Source organism: Prionailurus viverrinus, chromosome B3 (genome assembly GCF_022837055.1).
Source record: "Prionailurus viverrinus isolate Anna chromosome B3, UM_Priviv_1.0, whole genome shotgun sequence".
NCBI classification, from domain to species: domain Eukaryota; kingdom Metazoa; phylum Chordata; class Mammalia; order Carnivora; family Felidae; genus Prionailurus; species Prionailurus viverrinus.
The window spans coordinates 127,348,157-127,373,453 of NC_062566.1; the positions used below are offsets into that span (position 1 = coordinate 127,348,157).

The 25,297-nt window shown below is 38.2% G+C and overlaps 1 protein-coding gene across 4 annotated transcripts in view; it reads right to left on the reverse strand.

Moving 5' to 3' along the window:
- GALC (galactosylceramidase) overlaps positions 1-25,297 on the reverse strand; it is a 60,968-nt gene that overhangs the window by 14,002 nt on the left and 21,669 nt on the right. For all 4 annotated transcript variants that reach the window (XM_047862427.1, XM_047862429.1, XM_047862431.1 and 1 more), the window contains exons 8-13: positions 19,886-20,041; positions 18,687-18,811; positions 17,737-17,864; positions 4,399-4,488; positions 3,550-3,636; positions 1,322-1,472 (exon numbers count right to left, since the gene is read on the reverse strand). In XM_047862427.1, the coding sequence (XP_047718383.1) occupies positions 1,322-1,472; positions 3,550-3,636; positions 4,399-4,488; positions 17,737-17,864; positions 18,687-18,811; positions 19,886-20,041 (737 nt within the window). The remainder of the gene's footprint in view (positions 1-1,321; positions 1,473-3,549; positions 3,637-4,398; positions 4,489-17,736; positions 17,865-18,686; positions 18,812-19,885; positions 20,042-25,297) is intronic.

Here is a 25,297-nt window from a genome sequence, read left to right on the forward strand (position 1 = left end):
CTTCATGCTTTTCTAAATGCTTCCATATTCATCATTTGAGAAATTAAGAACCATATGAAGTAGTGCTACAGCCTGACTTACAGTGTTTAACTTTAGGTTTTAGTTTATTTTGTGGTCAACAGAGCATTACATTTTAGATCTGAAGGTTTCGAACTGCCCTTCATTCCTCAGGTCACAGAATAGCTTTGGTGCCAGGGGAACTTCTCTCTGGTTAACGAGGCCATATCTCAGGGCAAGGCCTCATCTACTGAGGGCAAGAACAGTTACCTCTGCCGACACAGAAGTCAGCAAAGGAAAGCAACAGGATTATGCCTGGCGGCATAATTCGCCAATTCATCTAAGAGGCCACTTCAGAGAACTGCAAGAAAACAAGGCACCAAGCAACCCTGGGGGTCCCTGTGGTCCATGTCATGCAAACAATTGAGAGGAGCCCAGTACACAGTCCAAAGGGCATCGTCCTGCAGTTAACCAGGACATCACTTGCTGGGAAAGGGACATGAGACCCTGTGGCTGGGCAGTGACCCAGGGTCATCGGGAGGGGGTACCAGGAGTCTCCAACCAACCATGCTGGAAACAGCAGCCCTGTGGCGATAGGAGGGTCAAGTCACTCTCTCACAATGGCAGTCTCCCTGCCTGTGTCTCTCCTACAGCCACAGATCTTAGGAGCAAATACGAGAGCCAGCTGACCCTGCCTGTGAGGTCACAAGTTGCACGTCTACTAATCAACAAGTTTCGTCACCTACTGAGTGACCTGGGGCTATCACCACGATGACCGTGCCTTCTCACGTGTCCAGCAGTTCTGCTAAATTACCGAAAATCAAAAGCTTTTCCAACAGCTTTAGGACAGCTCTTCCTAGAAAAGCAGGAGAGTGCAAGTATAAAACTCCCGGGCAGGGCAGACGATGAGGTGAAGTAGCCAAGGGGAGCACTGCTGCCCTCAGCCACCAGGCCCCGGACACTGAAGAAAGAGAAGTCATTTGACCTCCGGGCTACAGGAGGATGCCAGGAATGGCTTCCACTAACAGGGAAGCGGCAGGGTAATAAGCCTCAGGCTTCACCGAAACCAAATTAGGATTATAGCTCTCATTCTGTCATTGACCTCTACGCTTTTTTTCTGGCACTGAAAACTACAGGGTCCTCAAGTCGAGAGTCACCTTGAGGTAACACAAAAATGAGATCTCAGTTACCACGTGGACATTTAGAGCTACATTTTACAGCCACTTTATCACGCACGAGTTCGACACATAGAAATCTACCCACTACTGGTTAGGTAGGTTAAGTTTTAGTTTTAAAAAAAACAAGCAAAAAATGAAAAACTCACCAACATCGAAATCATCATCATACACCTGCGGGAAAGGCTGGGACTCTGGAGGCGGTGGGCAGCTGCCCTTGCCCCCGGTGGTGAGAGTGGTGAGGGTGAAGAGCTCATCTTCCTGCAGCTCCAGCGTGAAAGCGCCACCGCTGTCGAGAAGCTGAGAAAAGAAAACACGGAGGTCAAGGCCAGCTGCGTTGGGCTCCTCTCATTTGGGCCAAATAACTTTTTGAAAAAAAAAAAAAAAAAAAAGAGCCAAACTCACTTCTGTTACAACTTCATAACCACTTGTGAAGGATACATCCAATACCAAGGTCTTTGCAATCTTTTTCTTAAGTTATTTAGAAGACTTTATAAAATTCTACTTTGTAGGTAGGACTTTAAAAGAATTTCACTACATGGAGGGAAGGATGACTAGACAACACCAAAACCTATTTCTATTAGTCTGTTCTTTTCCATTAGACTACAAGCTCTCAAAGCCTGTGTGTGTTCAATACATGTATGTAAATAAGAGATCTGCCTATTTAGTATTTAGGAGTTTACTAAGGTGGAAAAGTCCATAAACAGCTTAACCAGCTGTTAAGCACAAAAAACCTTCTACTATTAAGAAAAACAAGTCCTGCTTCTTTCATGTTCCATACATATTTCAATTAGCAAGTTAGGTTTATGTCACATCTATGCTTTTGGCAACTTAATCTCTTTAAGCCACATCTCCACAAAATGAGGGGGGAAAATACATACCTCCTAGGGCTGTTGTGATGATTAAATAAGATAATGTTTATAAAATGCTTAGCTCGGGGCATGACCTTCAAGAAACACTCCCTACATCACAGCTGTTCTATGCTAAATGTAGATCTCTGAAGACACCAGAATCGTCTGCATAATGAATGTAGGCATTAGATGTATGCCCATTTTGTGAAATTTGAGCAGCTTTTTTTCCTACTTTGAATTAAAGGGGTTTATAGCATATCTTTGCTTTAATAATAAATTGTTGGTCAGACTTATGAAATACATAACACCATATTCTGGCTCAGGTATACCCCCCAAATGATATTATTTTATTATGGGGAAAATCAATTTTAATATCCTATTTCTAGCAATTTATTGTACAAAAAGCAGACTGTTCATTTTTAGAATTTAATATATGACCGGTGTTCAATCACTGATGGTGACTAACTGATTCACAGAACATTAACAGTTTCCAGGAAAGTAGATTTGTGTCAGTTACATGAAGTAGTGTGCCTACTTGGACCAATTCGTTCTTTGAAACATTTACTGAGGAATCCCCATGTGCTAAGCACAGTAGCAGGGACCTGAGGTAAAAAGCTAAATGAGGCAGGTCTCCAATCCTCAACGTGCCCGGTATGGTGAGGAAAGTGTTTAAGTAAGGACCCGTGCCTAGATGGCCGTGAGCTAAAACTGGTAGGGAAAGCTTCAGGGGAAGCGACACTTCAGCTGAGTTTTGAAGGAAGAAAAAGCATGTGCAAAGTCACAGAGGTGAGTAAAGTGACATGCCATGCTGTGAAAAATGCAAGAAGATTCGTGAGTACAGGCCACGTTAGCAGAACACGCATAGAGAAACGAAAGCAGTCTTTTACCCCATGAGGTGACAACGAGGGTCATGTGCTACACTAAGGGAGGTCAACTCACAGGAAAAATCACTGAGGGACTTAAGCAATGGATTGACAAAAACCAGATCTGGATTCTGGTCGCAGTGTGATGGGTGGCCCGGACAGAGTCAGACTGGAGGCTGAGAAAACAGAAGGTAGTTTCCAAAATCTTAGGAGAGAGGTAATAAGGAACTGAAATAAGCAGTAGCCAGTGGGAATGGAGGAGAAAGGATCAGGTAAGAAAAACATGTCAGTGATAGAATCTCTATACTTGATCAATGATGGTGTATAAAGAAAGAGTAGATGGGAAAAGACAGTCGCAGATGAGATTCAATTTTGTGACTTGGGCGGCCAAGGGATGGGGGTACCATTCACTGTGGCAAACTAGATACTAAGAGCAAACACACCTACAAACACACACACACTCCTATTATGCCTTGAGGAGGATTTCTATAAATGCACACACATACACACACACACTGACACCCGCTGGGAACAACTTTAGCTCTATTATACTTAAGCCACAAAATCAGTTATAAAATTAAAAATTCTTAATTCATTAATCAAATGTCTGTTCTCTTTTACTGTTTGCAATGTTTAAAACATATGAATTTATTTGAAAACTACCCATAGAGAATCCAGTTGTTTAAAAAGAAATCTCTTCGATGGTTTTCCAAGTCTGGTATACCACACCTGTAGCTCTGGTATTTCACTCTGAGGAGAAAACACACAAAAAAAGCATAGTTGAGTGGTTCATCATATCCTCTGAGGATTTCCAAAATGAGTAAGTACCAGCAAGAATGAACCGCTGATAATGCACACTCTATTTCTATTTGCCAAAGACCTACCTCAAGTCTTCAACAGCAACATTCTGAAAGTAGGAAGAAATTGTTCAAGCAAATACTTTATGTCCTGTAAATACAACAGACTTTTGGCAAACATTTAAAAAGATTCTGGTGCCTTTGCTTCAAAAATACTCACTATTGTACCTGTGTGAAATGCTTTTTTAGGAATTTTCTGGGATTAATAGAACAATTCTTACGTAATTAGTAGTCAGAAAAGGCACTGTATTTTCTGTATTCAAATCTAACAATAGGTAGAAATAACAAGAATCTTGTGCCTTTTTACATTGTTGTTGTTGTTGTTGTTTCTTTGTACAGAACACTGAAAAGATCAAAGTTTGAAAGTTCCCTAGACTACATAATTGATGCTTCTACCAACAAGAACAACTTTGCTGCAAGTGACTTTGGGTAAGTGTTCTTCAAAGCCATGGAGAGTTTTGCCTGCTAGTGGCTTCCACGCTGTTTGACTAAAACCAGTCAGCAGATAGAAAACACCACTGCTTCTATTCATTTATGTACAAATGCTTAATAGCTGGTAACACACATAAGACTTCACTTGAGAAGGGCTAGACTGTGATAAAATATATAAATTCTCAAATCAAAACCAAAATAAAAGTCCCACATATTTACTTACAAAAGAGCCCTTTAGAAGGAAGGTAGCAAACTGGTGCGACACATTGAAATAAGGCAGAAACGGCCGTATACACCTAGAATGTTTATGGCTCTAGGAGAAAAAAAAATCATGTAAGTAACCCAAATGATATACAACCTATTATAGAGGAAAAAAAAAACTGAACATTTAAGGCCCAAGATTAATAGAATAGCACATATTAGGTGACAAATAAGAGTTTACTCCATATCGCTAAAGACTTTTTTTCTAGTATAACCTGTACTGAAAGTCTATTGAATATGCCTAGTCAGAAGTAAAGCTCCCTGGCATTTTGACTGAAATAAACTTTAAATTCACAGCTAAACTGCAGAGTCATTTTATATTAATTTTTATATTATAATGGTATTCCACGTAAAATGCATCAAATGAAAAGCAAATGTTTGTATGTTTTCACTGAAAAGGCATCTCATCTTAACATAACCTTCAAATACACAACTAAATTCAGTAAGTACATACAACCAACAGTTCTCAAATTGACAACATCATTTTTTACTAAAAATAGTCGCTACTATGGGCTGGGATCAAAAGAATTATGAGACATAATCCCACTTCAGGGGATTCAACAATCCCAGAGCACTGAAGCAGAAGGCCAGGCTTTGTGGGCAATAAAAAAGTTACAATTGTTGTTAGAGATTTCAATGCCTCATCCTCAATAGATGATGTACAACTAGACAGAAAAGCAACAAGGATAGAGGCGATTTGCACAACTACCAGGAGCTGGCCTGGACTCACATCTGTAGACCACCTCCCCCAGCAAGAGCAGAGCGCACATCCTTTTCAAGGGCACATGCAACATTGACCAGGGAGCACCATATTCTCAGCCATGAGAGAAGTTTCAACGTTCAAAAAGATTCACATCACACAAAATACGTCCTCTGACCACACGAGAGAATGAAATCAGAGACAAATAACAGAAAACCCTCTAGAAAAATTCCAAAATATTTAGAAACCAAATAACAAACTTCAAAATAAGCCATGTTTCAAAGAAAAAGTAAAAATAAAAAGGGAAATTAGAAAGAATTTTGAGTTGTATCAAAATAAAAATACAACGTACGATTTGTGGGATGCCACGAAAGGAGTATTTAGGAGCAAATTTACAGCACTGAACACTGATTACAGAAGAAAGATATGACACTTCAGCTTCCACCCGGAGATAGTAGGAAAAGAGCAAATTAAGAGCCAAAGTAAGCAAAACAAAGAAAAAAAAATAAAGAGCAAAGGAGAAATCACGTAAACAAAACCCAGAAAAATAAGAGAGAATGATCAAGAAACCACAAGCTGATTCTTCAAGAAATCAATAAAATTGATAAACTTCTAGCTAGACTAATCAGGAAATCAGGACAAAAAGAAAACACAACTTGCCATCATCAACAGTAAGAAAGGTGACATCAACACAAATTATATACATATTAGAGGAACCACAGGGAAGAACTTCAGTAACTTTATGCCCAGAACCTGAACAACTTGAGTGAAATGGAAAAAATTCTTGAAAGACACAGAAACCCAAGCTCCCTAAAGAAGATATGGATAACCTGAATAGCCCTGATGGCTGCACTGGGAAACTCAGGTCGGCCTTGAAGCTTTGCTCAAACATGAAGCCAAGCGACCGCAGGCTGGTACACTGCCTGCCTGAGCACAGACGCGTGCCCCCCAACACGCCCATGTGGCCCACGGGCAGAGGCCAGGAGACGTGCAGTTCCAAACAGAAGGAAACCTCTGCACGGTATGAGCTGATCACCAAGGTAGCTATGCAGAGCCTTCGGTGGCCACATGCGATAAAGCCACAAACTACAGAATTTGTTCAGGAAAGTCACTACGCAAATAAACGGCAGCAACAACGATAAAAAGCAATGATCACAAATGCTAGACAGGAGAAAATCTGATTTCTACAGCTGCCACATTACATTATGCAATATGGCTAGTGTTCAGCAAATAATGATGAGATCTGTAAAACAAAACAAAATAGCAAAGAGTGGCCAACACGAAGGAATGAAAGTGCTCCACAGAAACCATGTTTGACCAAGCCCGGCTTTACTTGCCACATACTAGACTTCTAATCAAAGACACTAAATCAGGTATTTAAATGTGTTCAAAGAGCTAAAGGAAACCACATCTAAAAAATGGAAGCCGAGCTCTACTTCCAGAATGGCAATGTGGGGAGCTCCACAAAGTTGCTCCCCAGAAAAAATTGGTGGAAATGATTTTTAGAAAAATGGAAATGATCCTAAGGGCATGCAACAAATAAACTTTTATTTAAGAAAATCTACTCTCAGTAAAAAGAGCAAAAACCCATGGCATTTAAACCACGATCCACTCTGTCCCTTTCTCTGTTAGCCAAGTAACAGAAACTGCATGCCAAGTAGGGATAGCCAAGAACACAGGGCTTCCTCCTCCCAGCTCACAGCTTGAGGCTGCAGGAGCTTCCTGGGAGAAGCAGAATTTCAGCATTTCTCATCCCCCACCCCCTCAGCTACTCGATGCCAATGCTAAGGAGCAGCAAGTATGGCCAGGAGGCTGGGGGTTGGGGTGTGGGGTGCTCTCTTCCTCTGCACAGCTCCCATTCGTGATTTCACCTTGGGATACTGAGAGTACCAGGGTGCCAAACCTCCACCCCTCACCCTGTGTTCCTAAAGCAGCAGTGTTACAAAGAGAGAACACCCTTGTCCACATCCCAGCTCTAAACTTCAGCTTAGAGATTTTTGTGCAGGGAGACAGACAGGCTGTGAAACAGAGAACTCAGAAAGTCTCCCCAAAGAAACTAATACAGAGCAGTTATAGTTGGTAACGATGCTCTCAAAAATAATAGGGCTTCTGGGGGAAAGCAAATAAGAAGAGACTGGCAGCTTCATTAGATACATTAGCTTAACCACAACCCAGCTAGTTTGCTACAGAAAGACACAGAAACAGACAGCTGAGAAGAACCCTTTTGAGGTCAGATTAAACCTAAACATTAACCTCAGACACCACCTCTGCAAAGAAACTGGGGTTTGACTGGATCAGTTTGTGGAGCTATTTCAAGTCCCAGGGCAGAGCTGAAAACAATAGAGCAATCTACCAGCAATTAACAGAGAGGTGTGATAAAGAAGTTCCTGGGAAACCACTGCCATCCCAGGGTGATCCTGCACAGGTCCATAGCTGCACCCTCTAGGAAGCAACACCTGGGGCTTCATGGTGCAGGGGGAAATAAACCTCACTAAAATACTCCAGCCAAACACTATATAAACATGCAAGCAAACAATAACAGACCGGGGGGAAGGGGGACCAGGACTCAGAGCTGCTACATGATATTGTATAAAAGGTAGGGCTTTCAAAAGCAAAATTATGAGAAATTCAAAGAAACAAAAAAAATTTGACTCCTACACAAAAAAGGAGGCAACAGAAGTGGCTGTGAGAACAAGCAAATGTTGGATTTAACAAAGACTTCGAAGTAGTCCATAGATAAGTTTGAAAAAAACTAAAGGAAACGGGCTTAAATAAGAACGGTAAAGGGAGGAATAATCACAATGTCTCATCAATGATATCGATGATATCGATATATCGATGATATCGATAAAGTGACTAAAATTCTTTATAAACCCAAATGGAAATTCTGACGTTGAAAAATACAGGAACTGAAATGAATTCACTAGAGAGATCAACAGTAGATCTGAACTGGCAGAAGAATTCGAGAACACAAAAACAGACTGATGGAGATTGTGCAACCCGAAGAAGCGGGGCGGGGGAGGGGATCAAGAAATGAAGAAAAATGACAGAACCTCAGAGAGCTGTAGGACCAGTAAGTACCAGCATACGCACCATGGGAGGGTAGAAAGTAGACAGAGAAAGAAGCAGAAAAAAATGTTTGCAGAAAAAATGGCTGAAAACTTTCCAAATTTGATGAAAAACAATCTACAGATCCAAGACGCTCAACAAACTCTACGAGTGAAAGCAAAGAGTTGTACACAGACACCAGTAAAAATGCTGAAAGTCAAAGAAAAGAAGAAAATCTTGAAAGCAGAAAGGGAAAAACTTACCACTTACAAGAAACCCTCGGTAAGATTAAAAGTGGATTCATCATCAGAAACAACGAAGGGTAACACATTTAAAATGCTCAGAAAACCAGTCAACCAAGAATCCTTTTTCCAGCAAAATCATCTTTCAAAAACCGAAGGCAAAGTACATTTCCACATAACCAAACACTGAATTTGTTGATACCAGATACAACTTTGCCAAAATTTAAACTAAGTATTTCAGACTGAAGGCAAATGATCACACATAGTAATTCAAATCCACAAAAAGTACTGGCAAAGGTAATTATGCAATTATAAAAGCCAGTAAAACTGCCTATTTCTTCTTTCTTCCCATAACTGATTTTAAAAGCAATTGCATAAAATAATATGTATGTAATTGTATTGTTGGGCTTATGAAATATAGAAATGTGATATAATTGCCAATAATAGCACAAAGTAGCCACAGAGGGGAGAGGACTGTATGAGAATAAGGAAATGTCACCAGATGGTGACAAATCCACAGTAATCTACAGCAATAAATAAAAACAACCAAAAATGGTAAATAAGATTAAAATAAATATATAATTTCTCTTCTTTATTCTCAGATTTTTTAAAAGACAAAATTATATATAAAGTTGTAATTATAGGGGCGCCTGGGTGGTTCGGTCGGTTAAGTGTCCGACTTGAGCTCAGGTCACGATCTCGCGGTCCGTGAGTTTGAGCCCCGCGTCGGGCTCTGGGCTGATGGCTCAGATCCTGGAGCCTGCTTCCGATTCTGTGTCTCCCTCTCTCTCTGCCCCTCCCCCGTTCATGCTGTGTCTCTCTCTGTCTCAAAAATAAATAAACGTTAAAAAAAATTTTTTTTAAAAAGTTGTAATTATAACAAGTCTTGTTAGGCTTGTAACAGATAGAAGTATGATACATACAATAACAGAACAAAAAGGGGGAAGGAGAATAGAGCTATATATAGGAATAGTATTTCTGTATCTCACTAGAAATCAGTTAATATGAATCTGAAGTAGATTCTAATAAGTCAAGATGTACAACCCTAGAACAACCATTAACTAAGTAACTCACTACAATAGAGTGAAAAAATTAAAGGAATTAAAATGTTACCAGAACATATTCACTTAATACACAAGACAGTTAAGAAAGAATAGATGAACAACAAAAATGAGACATATAAAGATCAAAAAGTAACTTGACAAATGTAAATCCAACTATATCAATATTAACATTAAATATGAATGGACTAAACAATCCAATCAAAAGTTCAGAGTACATTTTTTTTTAAGAAGTCACTGGATGTCTTCCACTGACAATCTTTTTAAGTTTATTTATTTATTTTGAGAGAGAGAGAGAGACTCAGAAAGCATGAGGAGAGGGGCAGAGAGAGAGACAATCCCAAGCACTGACAGTGTAGAGCCCGATGCAGGGCTTGAACTCACAAACTGTGAGATCATGACCTGAGCCAAAATCAAGAGTCAGACACTTAACCGATTGAGCCACCCTGGGGCCCCAAGTTCAGAGTACATTTAAAATAAAACAAGATCCAACTTTATGCTATCAAAAGGAGATTCAAAGATACAAAGGGGCTGAAAGTAAATGGAGGGGGAAATGTGTATCATATTAACAGAAACCACAAGAATAGCTAGAGTCATAATAAACAAAACAGACTTTAAAACAAACAAAAATTGTTACTAGAGAGACATTTTATAATGATATAAAGATCAATCCATCAGAAAAATATAAGCACATATGCACCTATAAGAAAGAGCCAAAATATATAAAACAAAACAAGAGGACAGATGATTCAACAATAGTAGTTGGACTTCAATTAACCACTATCAACAGAGAGAACAAGGAAGTAGAAGACTTGAATACTATAAACCAACTAGATCTAACAAACATCTATAGAATAGCACTCTACCCAACAATAACACAACATACATTCTTCTCAAGTACATATGCAATATTCTCCACGATAGATAATGTGCAAAGTAATAAAATAAAACTCCATAAATTTAAGACTAAAATCATATAAAGTATACTCTCAAATCTCAATAGAATAAAATTAAAAATCAGTAACAAAAAGTTAGGAAAACTCACAAAAATGTACAAATTAATTCATTCCTAAAATAAGCAATGAATGCATCAAAGACGAAATCACAAAAGAAATTAGAAAATACTTTGAGATGAATAAAAATTAAAATGTAACATAATAAAACTTGAAGAGATACAGCTAAAGTACTAGTTACAGAGTAATTCATAACTTTGAATACTTATATTAAAAAAAGAAGTATCTCAGGGGACTTCATGACTCAGTCAGTTAAGTGTCCGACTCTTGGTTTCAGCTTAGGTCATGATGCCGCAGTTTTGTGGGTGTGAGCCCCACATCAGGCTTTGTGCTGGCAGCATGGAGCCTGCTTGGGATTCTCTGTCTCCCTCTCTCTCTCTCTGCTCCTCCCCTCACATTGTCTCTGTCTCTCTCAAAATAAATAAATACACTTTAAAAAAAAAAAGAACCTAATATTCTACCTTAAGAAAACTAAAAATATATTTTTTTAAAGAGCAAACTAAACTCAAAGTTAACAAAAGGAAAGGAATAAAGATTAGAGTGGAAATTATTGAAATAAAGAGAAAAATAGAGAAAAAAATCAACATAAACAAAAGTTGTTTATTTGAAAAGATGAGCAAAATTGACAAACCTTTAGGTTTTTGAACCAAGAGAAAAAAAGGAAGACATATTACTAAAATCAGGAATGAAAGAGGAACATTTTTAACAACCTCACAAAAGTAAAAAGGTAATATACAAGGGAATACTATAAACAAATATATGCAAACAAATTAGGTAACATATATAAAATAGACCAATTCTCTAAACACAAATTAAGCAAAGCTGACTCCAAAAATAACACAAAATCTGAACAGACCTGTAAGAAGAGATAGAGTCCATAAACCAAAACATTCTTGTAGGAAAATCCCAAAATCAGAGGGCTTCACTGATGAATTCTACCACATGTTTAAAGAATTAATACCAACCTTTCACAAATTCCCTTTAAAAATATAAAAGGAAGGAACATTTCCCAACTCACTCTATGGGGTATTACCATTCTATCAAAACCAAACAAAGAGATTATAAGAAAACTATGTACCAGTATTTCCAATGAATTTGGACACAAAAAAATCCTCAACAAAACATTAGCAAATCAAATTCAGCAACAGATAAAAAGGATTATACATGATGACAAAGTGGAGTTTATCCCAGAAATGCAAAGCTAGTATAGCAGACAAAAATCAACATAATGCACTGTATCAATAAAATAAAATCAAAAAACACATGACCATCTCAATAGACTCAGAAGACATTTACTAAAATTCAATGCCCTTTCATGACAAAAGCACTCAACAAACTAGCAATAGAAGGGAAGTTCTTCAACCTTATACAAAATATTTACCAAAAAACCACAGCTAACCTTACGCTTTCACCTTAATGGTGAAAGACTGAAAGTGTTTCCCCTAAGATCAGCTACAGTACAAGAATGCATATTCTCACTATTTCTATTCAATATTTACAAAAGGACAATTAATCAAGGGGGAAAAATCAAAGGCATCTAGAATGAAAAGAAGGAAGCAAAACTATCTCTCTTTGCAGATGACGTACTTCTGTATATAGACAAACTATTATAACTAAGAAAAAGCATAAAAGCTTGTGAGATACAAGGTCAATAGGTAAAACTCAACTGTACTGCTATACACTAGCAACAAAAACTCTGAAAATGATACGAAGAACACAATTCATTTACAGTTCTACCAAAGTAATAAAATACTCAGAGATAATAACTGTAACAAAAAGAAGTACAAGATTTATACCCTGAAACCTATAAACATCATTAAAAGAAGTAAAAATGTCAATGAATGAAAAGATATCCCATACTCATGCACCGGAAGATTTGATATCGTCATGGTGGCAATACTACCCAAATGATCTACAGGTCAAACGTAATCCCTATCAAACTCCAAACTGGCTTCATTGCAAAAATTGACAAGCTGATACTAAAACTTCTATGGAAAAGCAAGAAACCCAGAAGAGCCACGCAATGTTGAAAAATAAAGCTGGAGGACTCATGTATCCTGACTTAAAAACATACTATAGAGCTATAGTAATTAAGACAACATAATGCTCCCATAGGATAGATACACAGGCCAAGGCAATAGAATTAAGAGTCCAGGAAAAAACCCTCACATTTATTGCCAACTGATTTTCAACAAGGGAGCCAAGACAATTCAATAGAGAATGAACAGTCAACAAATGGTGAAGGAACAATTAGACACCCACCTGCAAAAGATGAAGTTACAGATACATACCTAACCGTCTATTTAAAAAATATTATGGATCAAAGACCTAAGTGTGAGAGCTAAAACTATAAAACTCTTAGAAGCAAGCATGGGTATAAATATCATGTCTTGGATTAAGCAATAATTTCTTAAATAGGACACCAAAAGCATAAAACTAAAAGAAAAATGGATATATTCAGCTTCATCAAAATTTAAAATTCTTGTATTTTAAAGGGCACCATTAATAAAGTGAAAAACAACTAATATAATATGTCAACTACACTACAATTTTTTTTTAATTTTTCATGTTTTTATTTATTTTTGAGACGGAGAGAGAGAGAAACCGAGCATGAGTGGGGCAGGGGCAGAGAGAGAGGGAGACACAGAATCCGAAGCAGGCTCCAGACTCCGAGCTGTCAGCACAGAGCCAGATGCAAGGCTGGAACTTGTGAACCATGAGATCCTGACCTGAGCCAAAGTAGGACGCTTAACTGACTGAGCCACCCAGGCGCCCCTACACTACAATCTTAAAAATTAAATTTAAATTTTTAAAAAGGAAGTGGAAAACAACCCACAGAATGGGAGAAAATATCTACAAGTCACATATCTGATAAGGGGACTTTTATCTAGGGTATGTGAATAACTCTTATATTTCAAAAACAAAAAGACAAACATCCCAATTTAAAAATGGGCAAAGGGTCTGTGTGGGCATTTCTCCAAAGGAGAAATACAGATGGCAAATACACACATAAAAGGTGACCCAATGTCATCAGTCACTAGTAAAACATAAATGAAGACCAATTCACACCACCAACATGGCTAGAATCAAAGAGACCAGCAATAACAATTGTTGGGGAGGATGCGGAGAAACTGGAAGCCTCACCTACTGCTGGTAGCAATGTCAAATGGTACAGCAACTCTGAAAATCAATTTGGCAGTTCCTCAAAACGTTAAACACAGTTACCATTTCATCCAGTAATCGTACTCCTACATACATGCTCAAGAGAAATGAAAACACATGTCCACAGAAAAACATACACATGAATGTTAATCTTAGTATTCATAATAGCCACAAATTGGAAACAACTCAAATATACATCAACTGATCAATGAATAAACAAAATGTGACATATTCATAAGATGGAATATTATGAATTATACTGAGGTACCGATATAGAACCATAAAAACACTAAGCTAAGTGAAGGAAGCCAAACGCAAAAGATCATATATTATATAATCCCACTCATATGAAATATCAAAAACAGGCAAATCCCACGAGACAAAGAGTAAAATAGTGGTTGCCAAGGGACGTGGGAGGAGGGAGTGGAGGATGACTGCAAATGGGTATGAGGTTACTTTTTGGGGTGGCAGAATTAGATAACAGTAATGGTTGCACAACTCTGTAAATGTACTAAAACCACTGAATTCTATACCTTAAAGCCTGCGTTTCATAGTATGTGAATCAAATTTCAATTAAATAATCAGTTAATATAATTATTTTACTAAATTAAAAAAAAGAAAAACAATGTTTTCCATAAATGTAGAAAAACTACTTGACAAAATCCAGTATCTACTCCTGATTTTTTTTTTCAAAAAAAGTTACAAATAAAAGTGAACTTTATCCTGATAAAGTTTATCCATGAAAAACACCATACTGGTAAAATACTCAGTGCTTTCCTCCTGAGATCCAGGAATATATGCTCTCACTATTTCCATTCAACACTGTATTGGAGATTCTAGCCAGTCCAATCAGACAAGAAAAGGAAATAAAAGATACCCAGATTGGAAAGGAAGATGTAAAATTATTTCTACTTGTAGATCATTTACAAAGAAAATCCAATGGAATCCACAAAAAAGCTACTGGAACGATAGGTGACTTTAGTGATGTTGCAGAAAACAATATCTTTATACAAAAATCTACTGTATTACTTTATACTAGGTACTAATTGAACTAAAAAGTTAAAAACTGCTATTTACAATTGAATTGAAAACGTGACTTAGTCAAAATTTGACAAAAGATATGAAATACCTGTACACTGAAAACTGTATTATTTGGAGAAATTAAAGAAAACCTAAATAAATTGAGGATATGTCTTGTTAAAGGGTTAGAACACTTGATGTTGTTCAAATATCAATTCTCCTCTGGTGCAGCCACTCTGGAAAGCAGTGTGGAGGTTCCTCAGAAAATTAAAAATAGACCTACCCTATGACCCAGCAATAGCACTGCTAGGAATTTACCCAAGGGATACAGGAGTACTGATGCATAGGGGCACTTGTACCCCAATGTTTATAGCAGCACTCTCAACAATAGCCAAATGATGGAAAGAGCCTAAATGTCCATCAACTGATGAACGGATAAAGAAATTGTGGTTTATATACACAATGGAGTACTACATGGCAATGAGAAAGAACGAAATATGGCCTTTTGTAGCAACGTGGATGGAACTGGAGAGTGTGATGCTAAGTGAAATAAGCCATACAGAGAAAGACAGATACCATATGTTTTCACTCTTATGTGGATCCTGAGAAACTTAACAGAAACCCATGGGGGAGGGGAAGGGGAAAAAAAAAAGAGGTCAGAGTGGGAGAGAGCCAAAGCATAAGAGACTCTTAAAAACTGAGAACTGAGGGTTGATAGGGGGTGGGAGGGAGGGGTGGGTGGGTGATGGGTATTGAGGAGGGCACCTTTTGGGATGAGCACTGGGTGTTGTATGGAAACCAATTTGACAATAAATTTCATATATTGAAAAAAAATATATCAATTCTCCTCAAACTGATCTGAAGATTCAAGACAATCCCCATCAAAATCTGAGCAGGGTTTTTTTGTTTGTTTGTTTGTTTGTTTGTTTTTTGTATGTGGTTTTTGGTTTTTGGGTTTTTGGGGGGTATTGTTTGGTTTTTTTTTTTGGTAGAAACTGACATGCTGATTCTAAAATTCTCAGGGAAATGCAAACGACCGAGAATAGACAAAACAACTTTGAAAAAGAACAAATTTGAAGGGCTGAGACTACCTGCTACTAGGAATTGTTTGTACACACACACACACACACACACACACACACACACACACACACACGAGTAACCACGGTACTAGTGTAAAGATACATAGCTAGGTCAAAGAAACAGAATAGAGTCCAGAAATAATTCCACCTATACATGAACAACTGACTTTTTTTCAAAGGTGAAAAGGCAATGCAGTGGGGAAAAGAACAGACTTTTCAGCAAATGGTACTAGAACAGATGTGCACCTGTATGCAAACCTTCTTAGCTCCACACGAGAAGCATGTTCCACAAAAGTACAAATGGATAAATCAGACTCCATAAAAATTAAAAACTGCTGCTCTTCCAAAGACACTGTTAACAAAATGAAAAGAAAAACTATAGACTGGGAAAATATCTTTACAAAGCACATATCTGTAAAGGACTTGTATCCAAAATATGTAAAGGATATAATTCAACCATAAGAAAGAAACAAAAATGGCAAAAGAAAAGAAGATACATGAAGCACAAGCACAGGAAAGCCTCCATCCACATCATCAGTCATTAGGGGAATGCAAATTAAAACCAAAATGAAATAGTACATCATACCTATTAAGAGCTAACATTTTTAAAGCTGATCACAGCAAGCATTCCCAAAGATAAAGAAAAACTGGGACTCCCATTACGCTGATGGAAATTTAAAACAGTACAATCACTCTGGAGAACAGTTTGGCAGCTTCCTATATAAAGCTAAACAGAAACATCTCCTATTACCCAGCCACTCCATTCCTATGTATTTACCCCCAAAAACTCTAGGTCCATTTAAAACTTGTGCACAAATGTTCACAGCTTTATGTGTAATAGCCAGAAAGTAGAAACGAGCCAAACATCATCAAGTAAATAGATAAGCAAACTACCGTATGTCCTTACAACGGAATACTACTTAGCAATAGGTATCACACAACATGGATGAATCTCAAAAGAATTATGCTGAGTGAAAGCAGCAAGACAAAAAACAGTACATTCTGCATGATTGCACTGACACACGACTCTAGAAAATGCAAACTAATCCATAGTGACAAAAAGCAATGATCAGGGAAGTCGCAGGACAGAGGGAATATTTATAAAGTGATACGGGTATTCTTTTGGGGCGCTGATGGACACGTTCTCTATCTTGATTGTGACAATGGCTTACTGGTCATTTACATATCAAAACTTGTAAAACTGTGCATTTTAAGTATGTGTTTGAAGGGGATCAGATTATGCCACCATAAACTATGCCACTGTGGTATACAGATTATTTAAAGTTGAAAGTATTTGAGATTCAAAAGATGCCAGAAAAAAGTCTTCTCTGAGCTTCCCTTAGCTTACTAAAAGCAAAGCTCTTACTAAAGCTTATTTTCCTCTGGGAAATAAGGCTGCCAAAAATTCCTCTTCAGAGTGGATCTACTCCCAAAGAGGAGGAATGGGAATAAAACCTACCCCAAGTCCCTTCCATAGAGGACTTTTACAGCCCTAAAGGCAGGGGGAAGGCCGCGGTCTGGTACAGACAAACAGTACCACAGTCATTCCTGCTTGCTCTCCAGAAAACCCATTTATCTTTCCAAAAACGCACTTATTTTCCATTAAGTGTCCTTTCGTCCCCTATCCATTACTTACTAATCTAGGAACACAAGCCCAAACTCTGACCACCCCTCCTAGTTACTCATCAGAGTATCCCGCACACGTATGCAAGGTGCATGCACAAATAAACTGTTTTCTTTCCTCTTGTTACTCTGTGGGGGTTCATCAGTTTAATTTTTGGGGTCCCAGCTTCTGAACCTAAGACGGTATAGGAAGAAGTTTCTTCTTCACCTACATGCTGTTTATCACATATGAATTACACTTCGGTAAAGCTGGGTTTTTGTTTTTTGTTTTTAAAGGTGTTTAGTTGTGTTTTATACTGTTTTTTCCAATACGAAGACAGTTAATCTCATAAAAACAACAAAGAATTACCATAGTTTCAACGATGATGGTGAGGTTACCTAAGCCATCAGTCAGAGCCACGTAGCTTCCTCCTTTCTCTAAGTGACCAACTGTCTTCAGGTAATACCAACCTGGCTGAGTAAACTGAGTGGTATGGGCTACAGTAAAGCAGAAAAAGACCCAGTAAGACACAAACAGTGATAAAAGGGTTTCTTTAAAAAAATAAAGAATAGGGGCACCTGGGTGGCTGAGTCGGTTAAGCCTCTGACTTTGGCTCAGGTCACGATCTTGCAGTTTGAGAGTTTGAGCCCAGCTTTGGGCTCCGTGTTGAAAGCTCAGAGCCTGGAGCCTGCTTCTGATTCTGTGTCCCCCTCTCTCTCTGCCCCTCCCCCACTCATGCTGTGTGTCTCTGTCTCTCAAAAATAAACATTTAAAAAAAATTTTTAATTAAATAAAAATAAATGAATAAATAAATAAAGCTGTCTACTGACTTGAGTCTGATTGAATCTAACAAGCTATTTACTATTTTAGATGAAAATACTTGCCAATCTCACGTTTCAACTTTTGACTAATTAGTCCAGTTAAATGGTACAATTGTAGTAAGAATAACTGTAGTTAGAGTTACTGGTAATAATAAATGAACCACACTGTCAATTTGAGAATACTGATTAAGTCTTTTTTTCCAAGAGTAACATAAAGTTATCCTTTCTGAACTTTTGTTCACCTCTATTTAACCCATCGTAATACAACTACAAAAAATAAGGTTAAAACATTAATAGTGCATTTCAAAAACTAATCAGCTTTATGGTTTCAAGCAAGTTTTATTTGCACAATATGTATTTACTGGGTACCTCCAAATCTGGCCCTGAAAATGTACTGAGCAAAATTTCATGCCCCCATACACAGTTTATGTACTCTCGTCTCCTGCTTTGTCTCCTAGAGAGAAATGTGGGAAGGAAGAAATGGAATCTGAACCATACCTGTGACCCAGATGGGGGGTTCTACAGCATAGTGCCCGCTCCACGGCTCCTGAGCAGTCATCAACCCACATCGTCCATAAGGCAACTGTTCATAGTAACTCGCCACCAAATTCCAAGCAATTGTGCTGAAAAGTTTGTTTGATAAAAGAGAAATACCAAAAGAGCTTGTGATCAAAATGTAAAGGTCTAGAAGACTGTAGTAAAAACACCTTATCAGAATTTATATAAATATATGTAAAGAACCAAAAAATGACCACCCAAAATAAGAAAACAGAAGTCACCTAAATTCATTCACATTGTGAAAAATCCAGTGTTGGATCCATCTAGGTATTTTTCACGGTGAATCACATCATTAAACAACATAAGTGTATTTTGGGTGTATGATTCTTACTGAACAGTCGTGCAGCCAGAAGATGAATCACACCTTATCAGCACGAGACATGTCACAAATTTGAGTCAAATACAAATAAAGGCTTTGTCCATACCTGTTTTCCTTTTGACAGTCAGCCTTCTTAATGCCTCAGTTTCAAGCTGAGTCAATTACGATTGAGAATGCTTAGAGTCGGACTGCCTGAGTTCAAACCATGGTGCCACCACTCACCCTCTTTGGACCTCAGTTTCCTCATGTGTAAGATGAGGATAGTAAGTGTGCCTAGCCCACGTGATCGTTGTGAGGAGTCACTCTACTAATGCATCCGAAGCGTACGGAACAAGGTCTCAGCTCTAGCGCTACTAGGACTCCGTCCCGTCTGCAAGTGCCGATGGAAGCTTGCCCATTCCTTCAGATGTCGATCAGTGGCTGGTACTGAACCCTGAAAGTGTGACTCTGTGGATTTCAGGGAAGCTCTGGACCCAGGTATTGCCACATGCTAAAATATTTAGGGGTGAAGGGTGATGACATATGCAGTTTATAATTGTTCATTAAAATGTATACGTGGCTTGTCAAAAACCATAGAACTGCGTGAATCTTACTGTCAATCACATCTCAGTAAGTCTGACTTTATCGGATACATATTGACAATATTTAAATATAAAAAAAAAATCACAAGCTTAGGTGTACATGTAGGTATAGATGAAACTGCTGTTTACAACCACTGAATCTAGGCTGTGAAATAGGAAGCCCACTGTACTTTCCTTCTACCTATTGTGTTTTTGAAATTTTTCAAAATAAAAACGTTTAAAAGTTTTCAATAACTTACGCAGTCATGTAGCCATTGATGTAATTCTGATTCAATATGCGACCCAAGCAGCCTGCACCCACATCGTTATTTAAAGTGCTAAAATCCTCAGAAGACCAAAGCTTCTTCTTGGTCAACCTCGCATCCCTCACCGTTCGGGTCCCAGGATAATGAGCTCTAGAAAAGAAAAGGGTGGGAGGAAATGGGAAAAGGCAGCACATGCCACTTATATCTATTTGTTGAGTGAATAAAAAACACGTCTTTACAAGTGTTTTCTATTTTAAATCACTGGGCAGCTTGTGGATAGAGGTCACACCAACTGGAAGCGTCTGCTTCCCATTCTTGTGTCTCAGGATGCCCTTAAAATGCGATAAGCCTAGGGGCGCCTGGGTGGCGCAGTCGGTTAAGCGTCCGACTTCAGCCAGGTCACGATCTCGCGGTCCGTGGGCTCGAGCCCCGCGTCGGGCTCTGGGCTGATGGCTCGGAGCCTGGAGCCTGTTTCCGATGCTGTGTCTCCCTCTCTCTCTGCCCCTCGCCCGTTCATGCTCTGTCTCTCTCTGTCCCAAAAATAAATTAAAATGTTAAAAAAAAAAAAAAAAATGCGATAAGCCTATAACAACAGGCAGAATGGGAAGGAAGATCATCAGTGGGTGACAGATTTCTGTTTCTAGAAACCATAAAATGGATGGAAGCACATAGACAGATGGAAGCAGCAGAGGAGGCCACAGCCTAGGACACTCCAAGAGATGAATGAGCTGGAGACAGAATTCAGATTCCCAGGGGAAGTAGAGAGCTCGGAAGAGTAGAAAGGAAGGAGTAAGAAGGAAGTCAAAAATAAGACTAATGAATCCATTTTATAAAGTAGCACCTCCTCCCCTACTTCTACCCCTGAGTAGACAAAGAGAAAGACAGCTCGGTATTTATTCCCAGGCAAAAACAAAAAATCAAACACAACAAAAGTCCAGAGAGTTCGTTCTTGAATAAAAAGAAAAAACTACCTCGGTTAAACTACAAATCATTCTCCCAGAGCAGTGGTGGTTCTGAGCCCGGGCGGTTTTGCCTGGTGGAGAAGGCAGAGGCGGGCAGGATTTGCTACTGGCATCTAGCGGGTAAAGGCCAGAGGTACTGCTAAACATCCTATAATGCAAGGGCAGGTCCCCACAACAAAGAATTATCCGGTGGAAATCTCAAAAGTTCACAGGTTGAGAAACCCATCTCCAGAGTAACGGACCCCTCCCTTAGTCCATTATTTGAGAAAAGTCAGTCCAAGTATAAATGTATGTTAATTATTCTAAGAGTAAAATACAGCTTTAATGATGATTTTGGAAGTTACCGATTATTGAATAAAAGCCATTGAGAAATCTCAAATGTGAAGTAGAAAATAGACTAACAGTCAACACAAGAACAAGAGAGCATATTAGCTACGTAATTTTAGGGACATGAGCGTGTACTTTTTAGGACAACAATTATTTACAAAAAATGTAATAACAATACAAGCAGAATAATGGGGACTGGATTACATCATAATTAAGTTTGGTATCATAGTATTCATTACACTAAAGAAATGATGGTCAAGACTTGTTTTAGTTTTTAGTTATTTAATTCCATGTAGGTCACGAATCTGTCACAAAACAAGTCTCATTTGGGAATTCATTCTACCTCCTGGAGATGGATTATGGAACAACATTAATTTGGCATTCCAGGATTTCATAAGGAAGAAAAGAACACGTAACAGAGAACAGGGGACATAAAAAGAAGTATTCAAGAAAAACGAGGCACTACCAAGATGTCGCAGAGTCACTGAACCCAGCTGGAAACACACACCTAATTCGGTTGTGTAAACATACACTACAGAGACCTCAAGAGCAAGCTAGTACCCACAGGATTAGGAAATTATTGTTCTGGCACTACAATGCCAAACACGGTAGAAATTATTGTTCTGGCGCTACAATGCCAAACACAGTAAGTCTGTTACTAATCTTTATAACAGTATCTGTTACTAACCTTTGGAACAATATAATTTTAACAGAGTTCTGCATTTTAGTTTCATTCTTATATCCCAGAACTTCATTCTGTGATCATGATATTCAGCCACATACTAATATTAAGACTCATTCAGTTGTCCCTCAGCCAAATGTACTCTTGGTGTGTCTGTGGTCCAATTATACTTGTGAAAAAAAGTAAAAACCTGGGAAGTAATATGCTATCATGTTACTAATGATCTCTAGATGTTAGGATTCTGTGTAAGTTCTAAGTCTGTCTTTACAGGTTTCTACATTTTCCAAATTGTCTATAGTAAGTATGCATTATTTTTATAATCTGAAAAAAGTATCTTTTAAAGTTACAGAAATAGGTATCACATCCCTCATTCAGAAAATGTTAACTGTTACATTAAAACTGAGTAATTTATTACATGATCTGAGCAAAACAGGGGAAAAAATGATACTAAAAACTGGGTCTCTCCCAACGTCCGGACCCATCACTAGTTCGACAAAACACAAAGGTTCTTTATAATTTTTAATGTATGCAACTAGGCAAAAATCTCTGGTCATTTCACAGCATGATTTTTCAAACTTCAGATGACAAAATTAAGATTACTGGAAGTAAATCAGAGTTATCCTAACAGGGGAACACATTTGTATTAAAAGAGAATTAGGACTTGTGGACGAGCTGGATCATGGTGGAGTTTCTGAAACTCCCCAGTACTCCTCCTGAAAGCAGACAGACCAACCAGATATGGGAAAGGGGAAAACCCACAGACAACGTCCTCATCAAAAGTGGGCGACAGGGAATCCCCAGGAGTCTTGCAGCATCAGGACTGACCCAGGATCAGCAGGTGTGGTGTGGAAACTGTGGAACAGCAGGCAGTCGCGCCCCAAAGCAGCAGACCCTAGCCTCCATGGAGGCGTCAGAGGGCAGCTGGTGAAACCGGGAATGCCTTCACATGCTGAAGTCATTCAGTCGGGGATAAATAGAAAACAGTAAATTCACTAAGAGGTACAAATACAATACCATGACCCTTTAAACCAACAGAAATAGGAGGTGGGCGATATGTGCATTATGCTAAACTTTATAGCAGCTGCATTTAAAAAAGCAGAAGGGAAGTTTTCATGATATACTTTGTTTAAATCCACTAGATCCAAAACACTATGATTCAACATAAAAAATTATGAATAACATTTTACATTTTTTAAATATCATATCTTTATTTTTTAAAAGGAAACATGGTTTTTAATTTTTTTTAATGTTTATGCATTTATTTTTAAGAGAGATGGAGAGCACAGTTAAGGGAGGGGCACTGAGGGGGAGGGGCGGACACAGAATCTGAAGCAGGCTCCAGGCTCCAGGCTGTCAGCACAGAGCCCGACGCGGGGCTCGAACTCATGGACCGCAAGATCATGACCTGAGCCGAAGTCGGATGCTTAACCGACTGAGCCACCCAGGCACCCCTAAAGTTTATTTATTTATTTATTTATTTGGAGAGAGGGAGAGAGAGAGAGAGCACAAGCAGGGGAGGGGCAGAGGGCAAGGGAGAGAGAGAATCCCAAGCACTAAAAGAAAGAGTAATTGAGTAGTACATAAACGTTACATGTTCTAATAATGTATAATTAATATAGTGGATGCAAAATAGGAAGAGAAAAGAAAATGAAATGTAAATAAAGCTTGCCAATTGGCTGGGAGTTAAAGGTTACAGCTTGCAGCTCACAAATCAAGATAGTAGAAGCTTAAGCTCATGTAAAAGTCCAAATATTAAGAAATTTTGGTAATTAAAATTCCACTGTAGGAGTGAGAAGGGGAGAAAGAAAAAGTTATGAAATAACTTTCCCATTGTGTATAGTAAACCAATACATAATAACTAAAAGAAACTAAGAGGATTAGTATAAAGAGTTTCTCAACTTCCACACTACTGACATTTGGTCAGATAATTCTTTGTTGTGGGGAACTTATCTAGTGCTTGGGAGGATACTTAGAAACATCTCTGGCCTCCACCTATCATGCCAGGAACAATCAAAAATATTTCCAGACATTACCACATGTACTCTGGGAGGCAAAATTATCCCCAGACCCACTGGTATAAAGGTGTCAGTACAAATGCAATCAATAGAACCAAAAGCCAAACCTTGCTAAATAACAAAAAAGAAACCTCCTTCAAAAAAGGGCAAACAAGGGGTGCCTGGGTGGCTCAGTCAGCTAAGCGTTCGACTCTTGATTTTGGCTCAGGACACGATCCAACAGTGTGTGAGATCGAGCCCCACATTGGGCTCCATGCTGACAACACACAGCCTGCTTGGGATTCGCTCTCCCTCTCTCTCTTCCCCTACCCTTACTCCCCTCTCTCAAAATAAATAAATAAATATTTTTTAGAAGTGCAAAGAAAACAAATCACAGAGCAAGATTTTATATTATTATATATATAGTTTAAATAATTAAATAACAAAAGACAATGTAGCAGGATAGAAAACAAAACCTTCAGTTATATAAATGAGTTTAACCTATTCATTAAACTCTGAAGATTTTTTAGGGCAGCAAAAAAACCAAAATCTGAATCTATGCTATAGTGCAAGCAACACACCTAACATGAGATGACCTCGAAAGGTAAAGGATGAAATTACGGGCAAAGACAGATCAGGCAAATATAAATGAAAAGAACACAGAGGTCTCTTAGTCATAGGCAAAGCAAAATTCAATCCAAGAAGCATAATGAAGCAAAGAATGGCATGGTCTTTCCTTTTCTTTTTTTAAAATCTCTAAACCCAACGTGGAGCTCAAACTCATGACCTTGAGATCAAGAGTCACGTGTTTTTCCTAGTAAGCCAACCAAGCACCACAAAGAATGACATTTTCTAGGGTCAACTGTTACAAACCAGAATGAAGAGAAGACATTTATTAATACCTAGGTGCCAAATAACACAGCAGCAACTTTCATAAGCATAAACCGCATGAAACTGAAACCCACTAGCGAGACGAAACTAACACTCTTGGTAACCCTGGATGGTCAAGTGAACAAAATAATCAGCATACAGAATATCTAAACAATGCAATCAGTAAGGTAGAAAAGGTAGAGAATATACACTTAACTCCTACATACGGATAGAGACTACATCCTAACATAATAATACAAAAAGATGTTCCCGAGAAAGTTTTTGGAAAAATAAATTCAGCATTAAATGACCACAGTGCAATAAAATTACAAAATAATTAAGCAGAGCTAAAGCACTGCTCAAAGCAGTTTGTGTAGCATTAGAAACCCACATCAATAAAGATAAAATGAATTAAACATCCAACTTATTCATGAAGATACAGTAAAACCCATATCTTCATTTAAATATTTTTTCCTAGCCAAATATATTCAAAATCAATACAACTTTCTTTCCTCTCAACGCTTCAGCTATTTATGAAAGTTTTAACAATAAAGGCAAAAATTATATTCTA